General features: G+C 42.5%; 1 protein-coding gene across 1 annotated transcript in view; it reads left to right on the top strand.

Annotated features, from left to right (window-relative positions):
- LOC145403611 (QRFP-like peptide receptor) overlaps positions 1 to 17,812 on the top strand; it is a 285,188-nt gene that overhangs the window by 236,959 nt on the left and 30,417 nt on the right. Inside the window, exon 4 of the mRNA XM_080275288.1 lies at positions 12,913 to 13,100. Coding sequence (XP_080131414.1) covers positions 12,913 to 13,100 — 188 coding nt within the window. The remainder of the gene's footprint in view (positions 1 to 12,912; positions 13,101 to 17,812) is intronic.

The following is a 17,812-nucleotide window of genomic DNA, read 5'->3' as shown; positions in this document are numbered from 1 at the left end:
CGATGACTCTCCAGTGTAGTATAAAAGCAGTGTGATTACGTTATTCAGTGTGCATTGCTGTCAGCGTGAACCACCTGAATAATTTAACCAAAACAATAGCATTACATTGTGCTAATTATGATGGGAATGTGCTGATGCTGTGGTGTGAAATGGATATATCTATCGTAATGCGGTGTGGTGGTGTTATAGGGTGGTGTGGTTCACTTAGGTATGGTAGTGTGGCAAGTGTTATGTGGTGGTGTGGTATAGCTTGGTATGGTAGTGCAATATGTGCGGCTGTGTGGTATGTTAGTGATAAAATGTTATATGGTGTGGTGTGATATAACAGCATTGTGTTGTGGTGCGGTGTGGTGGTGCGGTGCGGTGATGTAAGTGTTTGGTGGTGTTGCAGTGTGGCGGTAAAATAGTCATGCGTGGTGATGTAGCTCATCATCCTTTTAATATACTGTTGGACATCCATAAAAAGACCCCCCCCCAAAACGCGCGCGCGCGCGCGCGCACACACACACACACACACACACACACACACACACACACACACACACACACACACACACACACACACACACACACACACACACACACACACACACACACACACACACACACACACACACACACACACACACACACACACACACACACACACACACACACACACACACACACACACACACACACACACACACACACACACACACACACACACACACACACACACACACACACACACACACACACACACACACACACACACACACACACACACACACACACACACACACACACACACACACACACACACACACACACACACACACACACACACACACACACACACACACACACACACACACACACACACACACACACACACACACACACACACACACACACACACACACACACACACACACACACACACACACACACACACACACACACACACACACACACACACACACACACACACACACACACACACACACACACACACACACACACACACACACACACACACACACGCACACACACACGCACGCACGCACACACACACACGCACGCACGCACGCACGCACGCACGCACGCACGCGCACGCGCACGCGCACGCGCACGCGCACGCGCACACACACACACACACACACACACACACACACACACACACACACACACACACACACACACACACACACACACACACACACACACACACACACACACACACACACACACACACACACACACACACACACACACACACACACACACACACACACACACACACACAGATCCCCCTTCATCAAACGCATCTAATCAGCAGGCATACAAGAAGTAAACAAGCAGTAATTGAAATAAGACTCTTGCCTTGTAATGAAAGGAACCTCAGCATAAAATGGGATCCTAATCAGTAATGAATGAGGCTATCTCTGCTTTGAGAAATAAGGCTGAAAATTAATTCGCAGGAAGAAAACACGAGCCTCCATTACATGCATCATATTTAGTTATCAAGTTACTTCTTTTTTCTCGACTTCCTTACCAAAATGTAAAAAATTGCTATGTTAAATGTCTTAGGCTTGACTTCACCGTCAGTTCTCTAAGCCTGTCCATTATAATTAAGTTCCTTCATTCAGTACAGGATCGAGCGGAATGAGACAAAAAAATATGGCTTTCATCTACGCTAGTTTATATCCGACTCTGAAATTAGACTAGTCACTCCGCCTCCTGAAAACCATCAGTATTCCTACGTGCTGATATTTTCACCCAATTTAGGCATTAATGCCTAAATTTCTATGCAATATGTTAGGATTGTCCTTATCATGCATCAGCGGGAGTTTTTTTTTTTTTTTTTGGGGGGGGGCGGCGTGTTGGAGAGTTTTATGAAAAAGAAGCGGAAAATCAATACAGAAAAACTGAAACTTGGGGTGTATAATTATATTGCATACCTTAACGACTTACGACTTGCGAGCAGTCAATAGCTATTGAATCTAATCCACCCCATCCTTATCCTCCTCATCCTCCTCATGCTCATCGTCATCCTAATCCTAAAAGCAATGTGCTCCTTTATTTACACCCATCCAGGATTTACCGCCCCCCCCCCACCGCCTCTGTGTCTAGTGGAGTCTTTTGCACACACAGCCTGCATTTCATTTCTACGTTCCATCTTACCCAGTCAAATCCCAGCCCCCACTCTTTACTTCACGCTTAGACTGTACTCTTTTCACCTTCAGTGAAGGGCTTAATTCACCAGTTCACTTCCAGCATACTTTCTTAATATTACCCAATTTACTTTCAGACAGTCAATTATCGTTCACAGTTTCAGGGGTCAAAATTACAGAAACGAAACTGCAAACTGCCTGATTGTTGCTGATGAATATTTTAACATGGCCTCATTTAATTTTGACTTATTTAAGACGGAAAATTATCAATTAGCAGTAACTCTACATCCAGGTCTGCATTTTTAAGTAAAAGTTTAACCCCTTGGATCAGGTGAAGCATTTTTCTCTTATTCTTCCTGTCTTCAAACAACTGCAGGTATACATAGAGGCAGGTGACTGTGTAGAGCATATTAGAAGCCTCCCCTCTTCATAACCTCTATTAAAGCTGAATATAAAGCTGCTGTCGGTCGGCTTGATACCATGTGCGCATATCAGTTCTTCCGATCTGGGTTTTGGGTTCAGTTCTAAGTGGAGGCAGACATTTAAGGTGAGGCATTATACATGCGATTTTACGCTTTTGCACCCTGTTGAGGTTTCATCAATGGCATATACAGACTTTCGCCCTAACAAACACAACTAAATTTCTCATTGACAAACTCAGCCACTATTATACAATTTCCACGTACAAGCAAGCAGCCCGTTGTACACAGCATACATATAAAGCTTAATATAAACGTCAGGGGGATAGTAAGAATAAATCTGATCCGTTTCTCGTGCTTCGGGGGTTATCCTTTTTATATGATTGTTTACCACTTACCTTGCACGTTCCAATCCTGAGCCATTTCTTTTTTCATACATTTTGTCACATTGTTGACAATTCGCAGCTGAGCCATTCATGATGTTTCGAAAAAGAATTATTCTTGGTAGATTAAAAACGGTGTTCTAATGGTGTGCGAGGATAGAAAAGAACTGTGCGAAAAAGCGTAAATATATGAGTGTGTATGGGTGCCCTCCCCCCCCCCCGGTGGTGAGAGACTTTTGCACCCTTAAATCTGGTGGGCCGTACCAGAGGGGGGAAATTCCCCCCCCCCCCGACTTAGCAGGACAGAGTTACCCATGCTAAAGGGGCCATCAGCGAGAGGTCAGACTAAGTGTTCCCAGGTCCACGCCTTGGGGATTGCCCTTGGTTGGGTCAAGGCTACGAAATTAAACCCCGAACGAAAAATCCGTGAGTAATGTCCCATGGAGGGCAAGGGTCGACAGACTGAGCTCCTGGTAGATTTCTGCAGCCCTGATCAGTCGCTGGTCATTGTGAATTCTCATTCCACGATCACAGGCTGAGAAGGGCCAAGTAATGTGGTGGTAAGAACTGTGCACCCTCACCATCACACCAAATCCATTCATTGTGCAAGCCCACTGCCATACTCACCTCCCATTCCATTCTTCATCAAAGTCAAAAGACCCGTGGCTACAGGGTAGTGTGACGGTGATAGGTCATGGATTTGGCTGGAAGTCGCTAGCTCGAGTCCTGCACAAAAGCAGCACAGGATCAGTAGTAGCTGTCATAATGGCATAGGAGCAGATCATGCCTTCAGCAGCATCTAGTGCGGCTAATAAGCCAGAAACAGATGCTCAACTGCTTACCCTTAACGAGAAGGGATTTGGAAAAGGTAACCTATACATTTGTTTCTCCACACCACCTGGGCAGATGACCGCGTCTGTCAAGGCATCCCACACTGAGGTCGAAAAAACAAGAGAATTCCTCTCACACGTACTACCTATAATATACGAACCTTGCTTGATACTGACTAAGACACAACCACGCCATAGAACTGCTTTTATTGCCCATGACTGAAAATATTTAAAATTGACATTGCTGCCATGTCTGAGACTCGCCTCTCAGAAGAGGGTAACTTAACAGAAGCAGGAGAAATATGTACTTATTTCTGGAGGGGACACTCAACCAGTGTAAGAAAAAACCTTGGCACTGGCTTTGTAGTCCGAAGCAACCTACAGCAGAAGATATAAGAATCTTCTTGTGGGTATATCAGAGAGGCTGAAGTCCTGGCGCATACCACTCTCTAAAAGTCAATATGCACCACCCATCAGTGCCTATGCCCCAACGCTTGACTCTGAGGACACTTTCAAATATTCTTTTTATGACTCTGGATGCTACTATTCGCTCAATACCCCATAATGACAATCTCATCCTGCTTGGAAATTTTAATGCCAGTTCTAGGAAAAGATCACCTCTGGCAAATAATTATTGGCATCTGTCTTTGAAAACACTAACTTGAGAATCAAGACGAAGGCATCAATATATACGGCTATATGGTGGTGAACCGGCAAAGAAAGTAATCTCTAAAAATGTTGGGGTTACCACCACCAAGTCAGAAGGAAGGAGGGGGACAGGGGAAGAATCAGTTGGTGAGGAAGTGAATTTTAGTTGAAGGAAACTGTGTCGGGGCAGTTTATTTGGGCAGTTGCATTGGGCAGGGGACAACGCAAGCATACAGGAATGGTGAACAGACAAGGAAAGCTCCACGGCTGTATGCCTCTTCTCCCTCTCAGCCTGGACTACCTGCCAGCGTCACATCAAACTACTCAAGTTGTTTCACACCCGATGCTTACAGCGCATAGTGGGACTCGTATGGGAGGATAAAGTACCTCACTCACAACAGGGCAAAGTCAACCAACAAAGAAACCATGCTGGCTAAAAAGCAGCTGAGATGGGTTGGACATGTGTTCCTCATGCCTGAGCGCCGCCTTCCCTTCCAGGTTCTGTATGGCCAACTCCCTGCGGCACACCGCAACCCAGAGGAACAGAAGAAGAGATATAAAGATCATATACGGACAACTCTGAAGAAGTGAAACATCATACCAATAGATATAGAAGCCAAAGCCTTTGACAGAAAAAAATGGCGAGCCCTCTGCAGCAAAGGAACCATTCATCTCGGAGAAGCTCGAAACCTGGCCAAAGAAGAGTGTAGACAACGGAGGCACAAACAGAGCAGAGTTCTCCCAGCAAACCCGGACTTGACGTGCCGACTGTGTGGCAGAGTTTGCAAATCCAGGATTGGACTGTACAGTAATACACGTTGTCACCAATGGCAATGAAAGACACACCAAGCTTGTGGGTATAGCAAAAGGACAGCTTTAAGTTAGTATGTGGGCATGTGTGTGTTGAGAGAGAGAGAGAGAGAGAGAGAGAGAGAGAATTCCTTGAGCATGACCAGTAATATACAGTCGGTCAAGAGATGGCCAAAATTTGCCTGACGCCGATATCCCCATTGGCCATAAGTAGCTTGGCGTCCCAAATGTTTTAGGTGGTTAAAATGAGACAGCCAAAAATGTCAGGAAAAATATCACCTGAGAGGCCACAAAGTTCGTTCATTCGGTGAGTCACACAGGGACTCACAACTTCCTGGTCCCTTAGCACTCAGGAGGGGAAATTTTTGATACTTATTTCACTGAAAACGTTACTGGTAAATAGTCAGCTGACACCATGTAGGTTTCAGTAAAAGGATTTATGAAGTCTGTGTTGTCGTTTGTAATTGCATATGGTAATACTATACAGTTTAATTGATTCATATACATGACACTTGTAAAACTTATTGTGTATATTGACATTTTGATTATTTGTGGTGTACTGGGTGCACTGCGCGTATGAAGTGATTGGTGAAGTGGGGCGGAAGAGGAGATGAAACCAGCAACCCATTAATTAATACGGCAACATCAGCTTTTAACCAAAGCAGAACTGTATATGCATAGTTATATGGTTATGGCTATTCACTGTAGTAATGAGTATGTAACAGTGAATTAACCATATAACAGACTGTTGTTGGTGCTAATCTCCTCCTGGGGTATGTGGATTAGTAATATGTAAGACTGTAAAATGAAAACAGAGGAGAATAATTGGGCTATATAAAAGAAAGAAGAATCATAAAAAAACTGTTTTGTAGCTCAGACATTAACAGTTCTACACTTTGTACTGCCAGAGTTTAATACGTGACTCATATACAAGTAAACCATTAGCTGTGGTTGCCTCCTACTGTATGTCCCTCCTCATTAGTAATTCTATCTCATTCCTGTTGCACTCCTAAAGGCGGCCACTCGATCCTAAGATTCCTAGGTCGCTCCACGCCGTTCAGTCATCCACCTCACCTTCGCTGTTACCTGCGGTGGTGGGACAGGTGGATCAGAGGTTAGGAAGACACTTTACTCTGCTAATAAGAGAACATGTTTCCTTCCAGCTACTTAATAGTTTGGCTTCAAATTCTTAAAAGCAGCCTAGAATTTGCTTGAAGTCTTCGGTATCTAAGTTTTTTCCTAAGTCTTAAAGCTGACGATGTTTAGACGATTTGTGCAGGAAAAGGACGCCTACATATGAAGGCACCGATATAACTAGCCGGCTCAATTACTTGGGTATACAAATGTCCCTCGGGTGTTCCCTATCCACAGAAAGGAGGATGGTAAACTGCATGAGAGGAGCAACATCAGCGGGAAATCCACCGGGTTCACGTCCAGATGACCCTGTGCCATAATAACAACAGCTGTTAATAATTTGATATGGTGATCGTCGTTCATACTCAGGTCAATATTCTTCACGCAGCTTTATAATATCTCTATGACGTTCTAAAATAGCTCTGTATCAGTATCTTCAATTTATTGGTGTGTGCTCTTAGGAGAAATTTAATCACCAAAAACGTGTACAAAGAGGAGTTCCGGTGTAATGAAATAATTAGCCCTGCAGCAGCTGAGGCATTTTACTCTGAAGGATCCATGGATAACTGTCTCTGGTTTTAGCTTGGATGAAACTATGGCGTGTCTCTGAAGGTATCATCAGCTTTGTGTGCGGTGGCGAACAAGTGAGCCTTTGGTTCCTTCTTCCTTGCATTAAAATAATACGCTTTTCATTTTAATTTCATCTTGTTAACTTTAAACATTTCTGGTGAGGTAGTTAAACAATAACAGAAGAATAATTGAGCTAAAATATTTACTTTCTAAAGTTTTCTCTCTTTCACGTTTTCTCCTAGATGTGCATATAGCGAGGCGCCGTAACATTTATCACAAAAATATTCATTTCTCTACTCCCGACTTGCCGGGATCGAATGATAAAACTCAGAAATGGGGCAATTACCCGTGCTGATTTCACCTCTCAAACATAGGAAAAAAAAAAAAAGAAATGTAAAATTATGAGCGTAATATCCGATATTTTTTTGTTAGAATTCATGCAGGAAAACGTAGTGTTACAACAGGAAATCTTTTTAAAATCGATTTCATAATGGAGCATGTCATTTGAAGCCCTCGGTACATTCCCTTGGAAAGCTGGGATTCCATGGGGTTTCTTTGGTCTCATGAGTAAATATATAGCTCAAAACCAAATTTATTGAATGTATCTACTACCTGCTGAAAGAATCTCTTCTTTGTCTCACATAGTTGAATAGTTATTAGCTTCTGAAAACCATCGAGGTCTGGCCGTATCGTGTCGGGCCGCTCATTTCTCAGCTGAGAGTAGAATAAACATCACTTCGCCACGTTTGTTTGTTTCGCTTAGTACGCCTGCTTGTAAGCAGGGTGCTAATTGTCTAGAAATCCTACACTGTTAATTGGCGTCCAGTTAGATTGTCATCATCATCATCAGCAGCAGCAGCATGTATTATTCCATTGATAAACAGAGGAGTTCCAGCCTACCCCACGCCAAGCCGAAATTTCATGAACTTATTCCCCCTTGATGAATCTCTGTTTCCTTTTCACCTCAGTCAAATTCTGAGATAAAGCTCTGTTACCTCAGTCTTAACTGCTTGTTTTGCTAAGAATGATGCGACCGCCTCCTTCCCCCTGGTATTTACATGTTTATTTATTTACTTATTTTTAGTGCCACTGACTTACCTTCTATTCTGCAATGGTTGACATCCTTTTGAAGGTATATTAATTTTTTACTTCACTGAATCATTAAAAGTAAGAAGCAAAAATAACTAGAAAGCACGCACAGAGCGCATACTTCCGCCAATGCCATCGCCTTTAAAAAGGATCCGGATCCGGATCCGTGGATACAGGATCAGGATCAGTATCTGGATCCACCCCAAAATTTAATAAATTCTTTCTTGGTCTATGGCCCACTTTTCCCCAAAATGTCATTGATATGCATTGAAAACTTTTGGAGATATTGTGCGGGATACTCCGAATCCGCATCCAGATCCGTCCCAAAATTTAATCATTTCTTCCTTGACCCATGATCCACCTTTCCACAATATTTCATCAAAATCCGTTCATAACGTTTTGAGTAGTCCTGTTAGACATACATACAAACAAACAAACAAACGCTGGGTAAAATATAATCTTGACGAGGGTAACTACGGTTCATTACTTCTTTTTACCAAGTGAAGTGTGATAATGCGAGTAAAGCTGGCAACAGTAAATCTAAATAAAGAGGGTGTAGCAATAGGTAGATGTGAATGAGATGAAAGGAGTAAAGTGAGATTAACCCATTCAGGGCAATGACTTTTTTTTTTTTTTTTTAACCTGAGTCAAGCTTCCTTAGACAATTTTATTCAGCTTAAGAAGAGATATCTAGTAGTGAAATGGTTAGCAAACTATATATCCAACCATTCGAATCGTGAAGACTCTCTAAGCTGGATATAAGCATCTAAAAGTATCAAGAATAATGAACAAGAAAATGCAGACTGGTGCAAGTTTTTGTTATGTATGTGAGCATCGTTCATGGAAAATAAAGTTGGTAAGAGGAAAGTGATAGTTATTGAGGAGGAGGTAGTTCTCAGTGTGATGTTCTGGTGAATGAAGAGAAACATGACTTGGTGAAGAAGAAAAGCGAGGTTAATATGCAAAGAAAGTGGAAATTAGTATAAAAAAGGGATGGAATGTGGCTGGTGCTATGAAGGCTTTGATACTTAACAGAGACCTCAGTCTGGCAGCTACAAGAAACTGCATGAAAGAGTTTTAGTGCCTTAATTATCATATGTGTGAGAGACTTTGGTATGTGACATGAAAGAGAAAGGTCAAGAGTTAGAGCAGTGGAGATGGGATTGTTGAGAAATGTGTGTGGAATGCGAAATTGGATTGGTTAAGAAGTTATGTGATTCCTAAGACATTTAAAGTAAGGAAGTCTCTGGCTAATAGAGATAAAGAGACTATGCTTAGATGGTATGGTCATATGGAGAGAATGAGTATAAGTAAGGGGGTGTAAAAGTTATACGATGATGATTTTGAAGAGGAGGAGGTGTAGCAGACCAAGGTGAAGGTAAAAACGTGTGGAAAATGAGTATGTGAGAAAGCAATGTGATGAGGCAATAAAACTGTCAAGGGATCGAGATGGCTGGATGAATTTTGTACGGCAGACCGCATGACAAGGGCCTCCGCCTCAAATTTTTTTACTTTGTATTAGTCGGACTGTTTCTGTCTGATAGGTGATATGAAGTGCACATGTACAAATGGTTATGCCTGTGAGTTGGAGTCAGGATTCTGGGGACTCTGATGGCGAGTGAAGATGTGCGTAAGTATGTAGCCCGTTTCACTGGGTATGCTGTTGAGTAGCACTCCTGTTGTGCTTTTCTTTTTGCTTAGCTTTCTGGACCCTACCTCACCCCACATGTGGACGGGAAAAGGAGACGGGATTGTGACAAGGAGGATTATAATGGAAGTGGAGGAGGGATTACTGGATACAAAGAACATAAAGAGAACATGGAGAGAGGAATAAAGGGAAAAAGACATGCAGGATCGTAAAGACGCTATGGAACGAGATACGGAGGATTATGTAATTTAACAAAAAAGAACCTACCATAAGACAGGGGATATCAACGAAAACATTTTATTAAGTCAAGGGCAACCTCTTTTGAATTAAATATGCTAGTTGGAAGATGAAATGATGGAAGGACGTGGTGTAGAAAGTGTGTAAATGGCGGTGCGGTCACTGAAAAAAAAAAAAAAGCGATTATCATTTGATTGTAGGATGTAAGTACTATATAGAACAGTTAGACGGGAACTACGAGTATATAAAGAAATGTTTGAGAATGAGTTAATGAGAGGTGATAAGGAACGGGAGGACCGAGGCTTGAGTTGCCTGTATGTGTTGGAGAAGAGAGTGCAGCAGGAAGTGATAGACGAATAAATTCTTAGTAAAGATGTAAAAGTTAGGGAATTGGTTGGAGCTGGTGATTATGGAGTTCTGTAGAAAATTGCCTTGACCCTTATTTTCACTTAAAGCTTGGAGTCAGGATGAATCAATCAAAAAAGGACGATAAGGCTTAAATATGGGACAACTATCTTTGTATATTATCTTACAAAATGGGACACTTAATTTTGCACGTAGCATCAAAGACTTCGAAATCCTGACATAAATTTTTTGCTGGTACAATGGCCAGGCCTAAGAATCATTGCTTAGCTAAGAAAAATACAGTAGATGAGAATTGGAGGGGTGTGAAGTGAAAAATTGATTTGTGTGGGGTAATGAGATTTGGGGTATAGTGAAGGAGGAACAGTGAGACAACGGTACGCTGTGAGAGTAAGAGTGTAGTGTCTAGTAAGCAGTAAAACTAGTAGAGTTGTGTAAAGTAGTCAAACTAGGGCATATTGTAGGGTGAGTAGTACTGTAGTGGTGAGTGAGCAGCAAGACTGGGAATGCAGTGTGAAATGAGCAGTGAGTCTAGCAGCATAGAGTGGAGTGAGCAGTGGGATTAGGAGTGTAGTGTGAAATGAGCAGTGAGGAGGAGTTAATATTGAGGGGTAGGCAGAGTTGGGGGACGGAGGAGACGTAGTGGAGGCCGTGGGGTCCTGCTTCGTCTCTGGGGTTCTTGTTAGCAGCGTGTAAGAGGACGACGAAGAACCACGATTACTGTCTTACCGCTTTCTCGTGACCCCTCCATTTGCTTCTTGGTGACCCCTCCCCACTGTCTGCTGGTGCCTTCATGTCTTCTGCTTGCTGGTAAACTCTGTCCCCTCTGCTTGCTAGTAACATTCACCTTCTGTGCTTGGTGGTATTCCATGCGCCCTTTGCTTGCTGGTAACTTCCATTGCTCAGCTGCTGCACTTACCTGTTAAACTTTATTCTCCTGAGTACATTATCGCCACCTCCGCCAGCGAAGTTCGTGAAGGTTATTTATTCACCCCTGTTTATCTGCTTGTTTGTCTGTTTGTCTACAGGATATCTTAAAACGCTGTTATCGGATTTCAGTGAACTCTTGTAGATAAATGGGCAGTGGGTCAAAGAATATATTATTAGATATTTTGGTGCATTCTGATCCGGACACAGAATAAATCATCAATTTTACTGGGATCGACGGAGGCATACGTTCTCTGAGACCGTGAGTCAGGGAAGAATACGACCGTAGAATTGATTAATTGAGACTATAAAGTATACATTTGGCAGTAAAGCACAACGTCAGTAAAAAATCTTATACTTTACTGGCGATGGCGGAGGTATGAACTTTCTGAATGCTTTCTAGTTTCTACATATAGTATACCTTTTTTATCGTAATTGAATGCAGTTTCCCAAAGATCGGAAAGGGAATGGCTACAAAATTGTTCTTGTTTGTGTCGTTCGTTTTACTGTCTGTCTTTGTTTTCTAATTTGGATTAGTCAAAACTGCCCACAAAATTTATTTAGATAAATATGTTATCATCAGCCTTACCCCAGCAATTCATAGGATGAGAGAGGGAAAAAGAAAGGAAAAAGAAACATAGGAAAAAGAAACATTAGCTCAGCGATCCACATCACAACCAAACGATCCACACCAAAAGGGTGCTTCATCGTGTCTACTGGACGAAGACCATTCTGTCCATGTCAGGTTAAGCCTGAGATGTGCAGAAAAATAATCTGATATACCTGGTAGCCCAACACGCAAGCAAGTAGGTTTGTTGAATGATTGTTTTGTATTTTGATGTCCATATTCATTGGCAGCCAACCGATTACATTACTTATTATATTGGCAAAATTCTTTTTACTTTCAAAAGATTATATTTAACTTAAATAATTCCTCTCTTATTAAAGGGGTTAAAGAAAGTTGTATCTACCACCTTTGAGTGGTGGCAGGTGGTGGCAACCATCATCCATTCATTTGATGTATTGCTTCCTGTATCTTCGCCCATATCATTCTTTTTCCGTGTCTGCCCTCCTTTCTCCTTTTTCACCCATCCTTCCAGTCACTCTTTAGTAGTCTTCTTTCCAGTCTAGATGGCTCTACACTGAGTGACAAATTTAATGGTTTCCTGTAGTTCAGGACACCACTTACAACGCTGGGTGGTAACCATATAACCAAATAACGGGGTGAAACGAACCCAACTATGATGCCCTGTTTACTAGCTGGAGAGTCACAAATGCGGTGTCCATTCAGAAACCAAACTACAGCACTCCCCCGCGCCTCGCTGTAGCGAGGTGCTGTCTGCTGCTCTGGAACGTCGATTTAGTGTTCGAGAGGCCCCTCCAGAGGCCAGTGCTTGCCTATGATTAATGGTCCTGCCCCACCGGACAGACCGCGGTTACTCAACTACATCAGCGACCGCTGCCTTAAGTCTCTCCTAAGCAGCTTTAGCCGTATGAATAAAGTAAAAAAATATGAAACAACATCATGCTAGTGATGGGCTTCATTTCTTCACTGGAAAAGGAAAGTGGTGTATTAATGGTGTCCACGTTCGTTTTTATTATGAAGATTTATTATTACTGTTTTTTAATCAGGGTATAATAAAAACTTATATATATTTATATCCTGATGCTTTTATATTTCTCTCTGCGTTGTTTCAGCCACGTCCCTACTGGCGAGTGTGCTGACGCTGACGGTCATCAGTGTGGGTCGCTTCGTGGCGGTGATGTTTCCCCTGCACGCCCGCACCTCGGAAAACCACGCACATTTAACCATCGCAGCTGTATGGCTGGTGTCAGCACTCCTTTCCTGCCCTAACCTTTTCTACAGGGAACTCTACAGCACAAAGGTCAGTGACCAAGTATACATACGTCTTATATATATTATATTTTATATATAGATAGATAGACAGATAGATAGACAGATAGATATATAGTGTTCCTACCTTCAGTCAGCCGAATTATCTACACTCTACTTGCACGTATCCTGTCAGTATATAACTGATTATTTACTTACCTCCTAAACCACAATCCCATTGGTATCGCACTACACAGTGAAAAACAGTCTTCCCATTTCAACTTCCAAGCAACTTCCAAGCAAACGAAATTTCAAGAGTTCATGTTCTAGCCTAGGGTGGTTTGTTTAGCGTCCTACATGAATCTCTTCCCAGTGTACGGAAAGTTACGATGCTCAGTTGGCCACATTTCCTGCTTAATTTCCTAATAGTGAGAAAGGGGAAATGTGGCAGCATCCCGTTTGCGCGCGCGCACTTGTGTTTATACAGTATGTGTGTGTGTGTGTGTGTGTGTGTGTGTGTGTGTGTGTGTGTGTGTGTGTGTGTGTGTGTGTGTGTGTGTGTGTGTGTGTGTGTGTGTGTGTGTGTGTGTGTGTGTGTGTGTGTGTGTGTGTGTGTGTGTGTGTGTGTGTGTGTGTGTGTGTGTGTGTGTGTGTGTGTGTGTGTGTGTGTGTGTGTGTGTGTGTGTGTGTGTGTGTGTGTGTGTGTGTGTGTGTGTGTGTGTGTGTGTGTGTGTGTGTGTGTGTGTGTGTGTGTGTGTGTGTGTGTGTGTGTGTGTGTGTGTGTGTGTGTGTGTGTGTGTGTGTGTGTGTGTGTGTGTGTGTGTGTGTGTGTGTGTGTGTGTGTGTGTGTGTGTGTGTGTGTGTGTGTGTGTGTGTGTGTGTGTGTGTGTGTGTGTGTGTGTGTGTGTGTGTGTGTGTGTGTGTGTGTGTGTGTGTGTGTGTGTGTGTGTGTGTGTGTGTGTGTGTGTGTGTGTGTGTGTGTGTGTGTGTGTGTGTGTGTGTGTGTGTGTGTGTGTGTGTGTGTGTGTGTGTGTGTGTGTGTGTGTGTGTGTGTGTGTGTGTGTGTGTGTGTGTGTGTGTGTGTGTGTGTGTGTGTGTGTGTGTGTGTGTGTGTGTGTGTGTGTGTGTGTGTGTGTGTGTGTGTGTGTGTGTGTGTGTGTGTGTGTGTGTGTGTGTGTGTGTGTGTGTGTGTGTGTGTATTGTACCCATGAGCGTCTGAAACTCTAAAACGTAGAATGAACTATGGTGGCGTATCGCTAATGAGCTTAGTAAGTGGGAGGATTTCGTAGAAGATTTCATAAATTCTTCATGTAATCAGTAACGCAGTACTCCAAAGTTAATGGTGTAGTCGTTCATAATGTACAGATCCTCAACATGGTTGCTGTAAAATGTGTAACGTTGACAGTATCCGGTTTCCTGTTGTGTTTTTGTGATGAATGTAAAAGAAAATATCACCTACTAAACACCCAACAAACTTAATAAAGAGTGCAGAGTGTTCTTGTATACATGCAGTGGAATTATAATCCTCAGCAAGACCTGAACAGTCTCGAAATCAACATTCGAGACAGGGCCAAAAAAAAACATTACTGGCGAGGAAAGCAGTTCTGATCATGTGTTTCATTACATATTCATTACGTACAAACAAAAGAGTATAAAGGATTTACAAATAACCTCATGGATGCATATTAAAGTTTGAAATAAATAGTAAGAACTGCCATATGAAATCTGATGTAACTTGCTCTATTTTATATTCAGCGGGAACAAAGCAATTTCACAAACACAACGCCAAAACCTTTATTATGTACAGTAATATATTGCATACTCAATAGGTAGTAGCTCTCACAACAGTTAAGTATATAGGCTGTTTCACGTATACATGTTATTATTAATATGTTGCAACATCGAATGAGGAGAAAATTGTCCTTGATATAGTAACCTGTCCTTCCACCACTGGATAAATGTCCTTAATAGTAGCATGTCCTTCCACCCACTGGCTCAAGCATCCTCTCAATCTGTGGAACACTGATGAGATACGACTGTGGACAAGACGTGGCGGAGAACGAAAAAGTTCCTACTTGTGATGAGCACATTGTTGCTTTAGCGCGCTTCCAGGTACAAATGCCGAGCTTGTGGTACGTTTGTGTTGCCTTCGTTTTGTGTGCAAGGTATACACTTTCCCTTGACTGAAGTTACGTGTCATCACTGGATATATTCTATGTATAATGAGACATAACTTTCTGTCTGCATAGTGAATATTGAGTAAGTTGCTATCAGTTCTGTCATGTTACCTGCCCGTAATCGTTTTTCAGCGAAACAAGAAAGTTCCCTGTGTAAGTCCTCTTCAAAACATGGTTCCCCTCAACAGTATATGGATATAACGTGAATCAGTGAGCAGGATAGAGATGCAGTACTGAGGAAGCAGACCGAGTACTCCATACACGATGAAAAAGCAGATGGAGTATTTGGCCACTCTTTTGGCCAAGTAGACTGAGTTTGTTCAAAAAAGGGAAGACACAGCTTAGCCCATCTGAAATGGGCTATGTACCCTACCATGGCTACAGGAGGCAGTGGCGAAACGCCAGCTATCAGCATCACTGACACAAACAGCGAGAGAATACCTACACATCCATAATTGCTATTCAGTGCCTTACCTGTTCGGCTTTACTACAGGAGTACGACGCCTGGCGACACATTTTTAAGGAGTACGTCATGCTGACGAAGATTACTTCGCTCTCGGTTGCTGAGCAAACTGCACCACTGTTATCTCTTTTAAATTACTAATGGACGAGGATCCAGTATGAAGCATTAGTAATCATATGAAATGCTTAACATCAACAAATCGGAGATGAACTCGTAAATAAAAGTTTACTTTCTAAGGCCAGCACCCTATTATCGCTAAAGTAATCCCATCTTACTATGGCCATAAACCATGGAATGCCTCCCTCTCTTCAAGAAGTGGACTTTCTAGGTAGTTGTTGTTATGCCCCGGTCAGCCTGGCCAAACAGATCCATCGACCGCAAGCATGAAGCCGCCTTCCTGTGGTAGACAGCACCTCACCAGAGTCGAAACAGGTCCTTCCACATTGCGAGGTGCAGAGATATGGCAGATGAATAGCCCACAAGGGGATGAGCTGTTCATAGGAGATATGAATAAGTAATATTATCAGCCCTGACTTTGTTTGGTAAATTTGGTTGAGTTCCCCTCCTGGGAGTGTTGTGCAAGGCCAGCTACCAAACCTTGGCCCCAGGTCTCTCCCTTGGTATTACCTTCAGGGACGATGGTAACCATGTATCTACTCACTTTTGTCTGGTAAACGGTGACCCAGGGCTATGCTGGGCAGGGGCGTCCATCCAGGACAGAGGCGTCCATTCCCCCTGAGCAGGACAAATACTCTTGCCGCATACCCTCTAGGTAGTAAAAAGATGCAGTAATCGAGGGCAGGGCTTGATTTCGAGTCACCTGAAACAGGGTAGTGGAACAGCTCAACTCCGGGGATATGGTTTCCCTGCTAACTAAACTCAGAATGTAAGATGATGACCATGACTGTGTTCTCTTTTTCGCAGGTGCGGAGTAATAAATAAAAAAACGAAAGACAATAATCTGCATGGAGGCCATTTCAGCTCTTCATGTTGGTTACATCCTCTAAATGATATATTACAGGTAATTTTATCCTTCACATACTAGCACTTTACTTAAGACAGGCGGAACCTAAGTATTTCAACACATTTAAGCTGATGTTCTAAGCTTCTTATAAATGAATTTGTCAGTGAATTTGACTGAGTATGAATCACATAATCAATGTTGCGTTCCTCTGTTTCTCGAATGTCGATTTGACACCATCTCCAGTGTTGATTACGAAATTGTCCTAATCCAGCTAAGGATTAAAACTTCATCGTGTGCAAAATATTAGGCCTACTAGAGAAACACTTAATTTGTACTACGTTTTTCGGCCACACTTTCTTAAGAAGTCCATTGGATGATAAAGTTCATTTTCATTCATAACAAAGATCCCACAAGAAACCTGAAATTAGAGAGTTTCGGCGATACACATATTATACCTGCCGACGCCTTACGAACGACTACAGTACGCTGTTAACCTTGGAGTGCTGAATTGCTGATTGCATGAATGGTTTTTGAAAACTTGTAAGAAATCCTACCGCATACATCACCAATAATTGCAAATCTAATCAATGATACGGCCCGGCAGTTCATTCTCCTACCCAAGAGATCAGATGACCTTTTTTTTTTTTTTTAATGCAAAGAAAGAACACACACACACACACACACACACACACACACACACACACACACACACACACACACACACACACACACACACACACACACACACACACACACACACACACACACACACGCGCGCGTGTATTTCTGCCCTTTCTTGCTGCAAGGGAGTGAAGCTGGAATTGTGCTCTAGTTTACAGTATTCATGAAGGGTTTTGTCGCATCTCCTGCCTTTCCCTCCACGAGCTTTGAAAATACGTGTGGTGAACTTGCAGCAAACGTCGCTTATTGCATTGATCAGCAGCCAAATGAAGTCATCAGTGTCGGTTGCTGAGGATTTACCACATTGAAGTGCATGGGGTGAAAAGCAGAAGAGCCGAGAAGACTTTTGATCCCGACTGAACATTATTTTTGCTTCTGAGGCTATTCTTTTTGTTATGATAGTACTTTTTCACTAAGCTTAGACCATCATAATCTTGCTTCAGTAACCGTAAATTTCTTTATCTCTGGATTATTCAAAG

The sequence above is a fragment of the Coenobita brevimanus genome, chromosome 61 (genome assembly GCF_032717465.1).
Source record: "Coenobita brevimanus isolate Jiangsu-jjx chromosome 61, ASM3271746v2, whole genome shotgun sequence".
Classification (NCBI taxonomy): Eukaryota; Metazoa; Arthropoda; class Malacostraca; order Decapoda; family Coenobitidae; genus Coenobita; species Coenobita brevimanus.
Note: the sequence above shows the minus strand (reverse complement) of the source record. Positions and strands in the feature narration are given on the sequence as shown.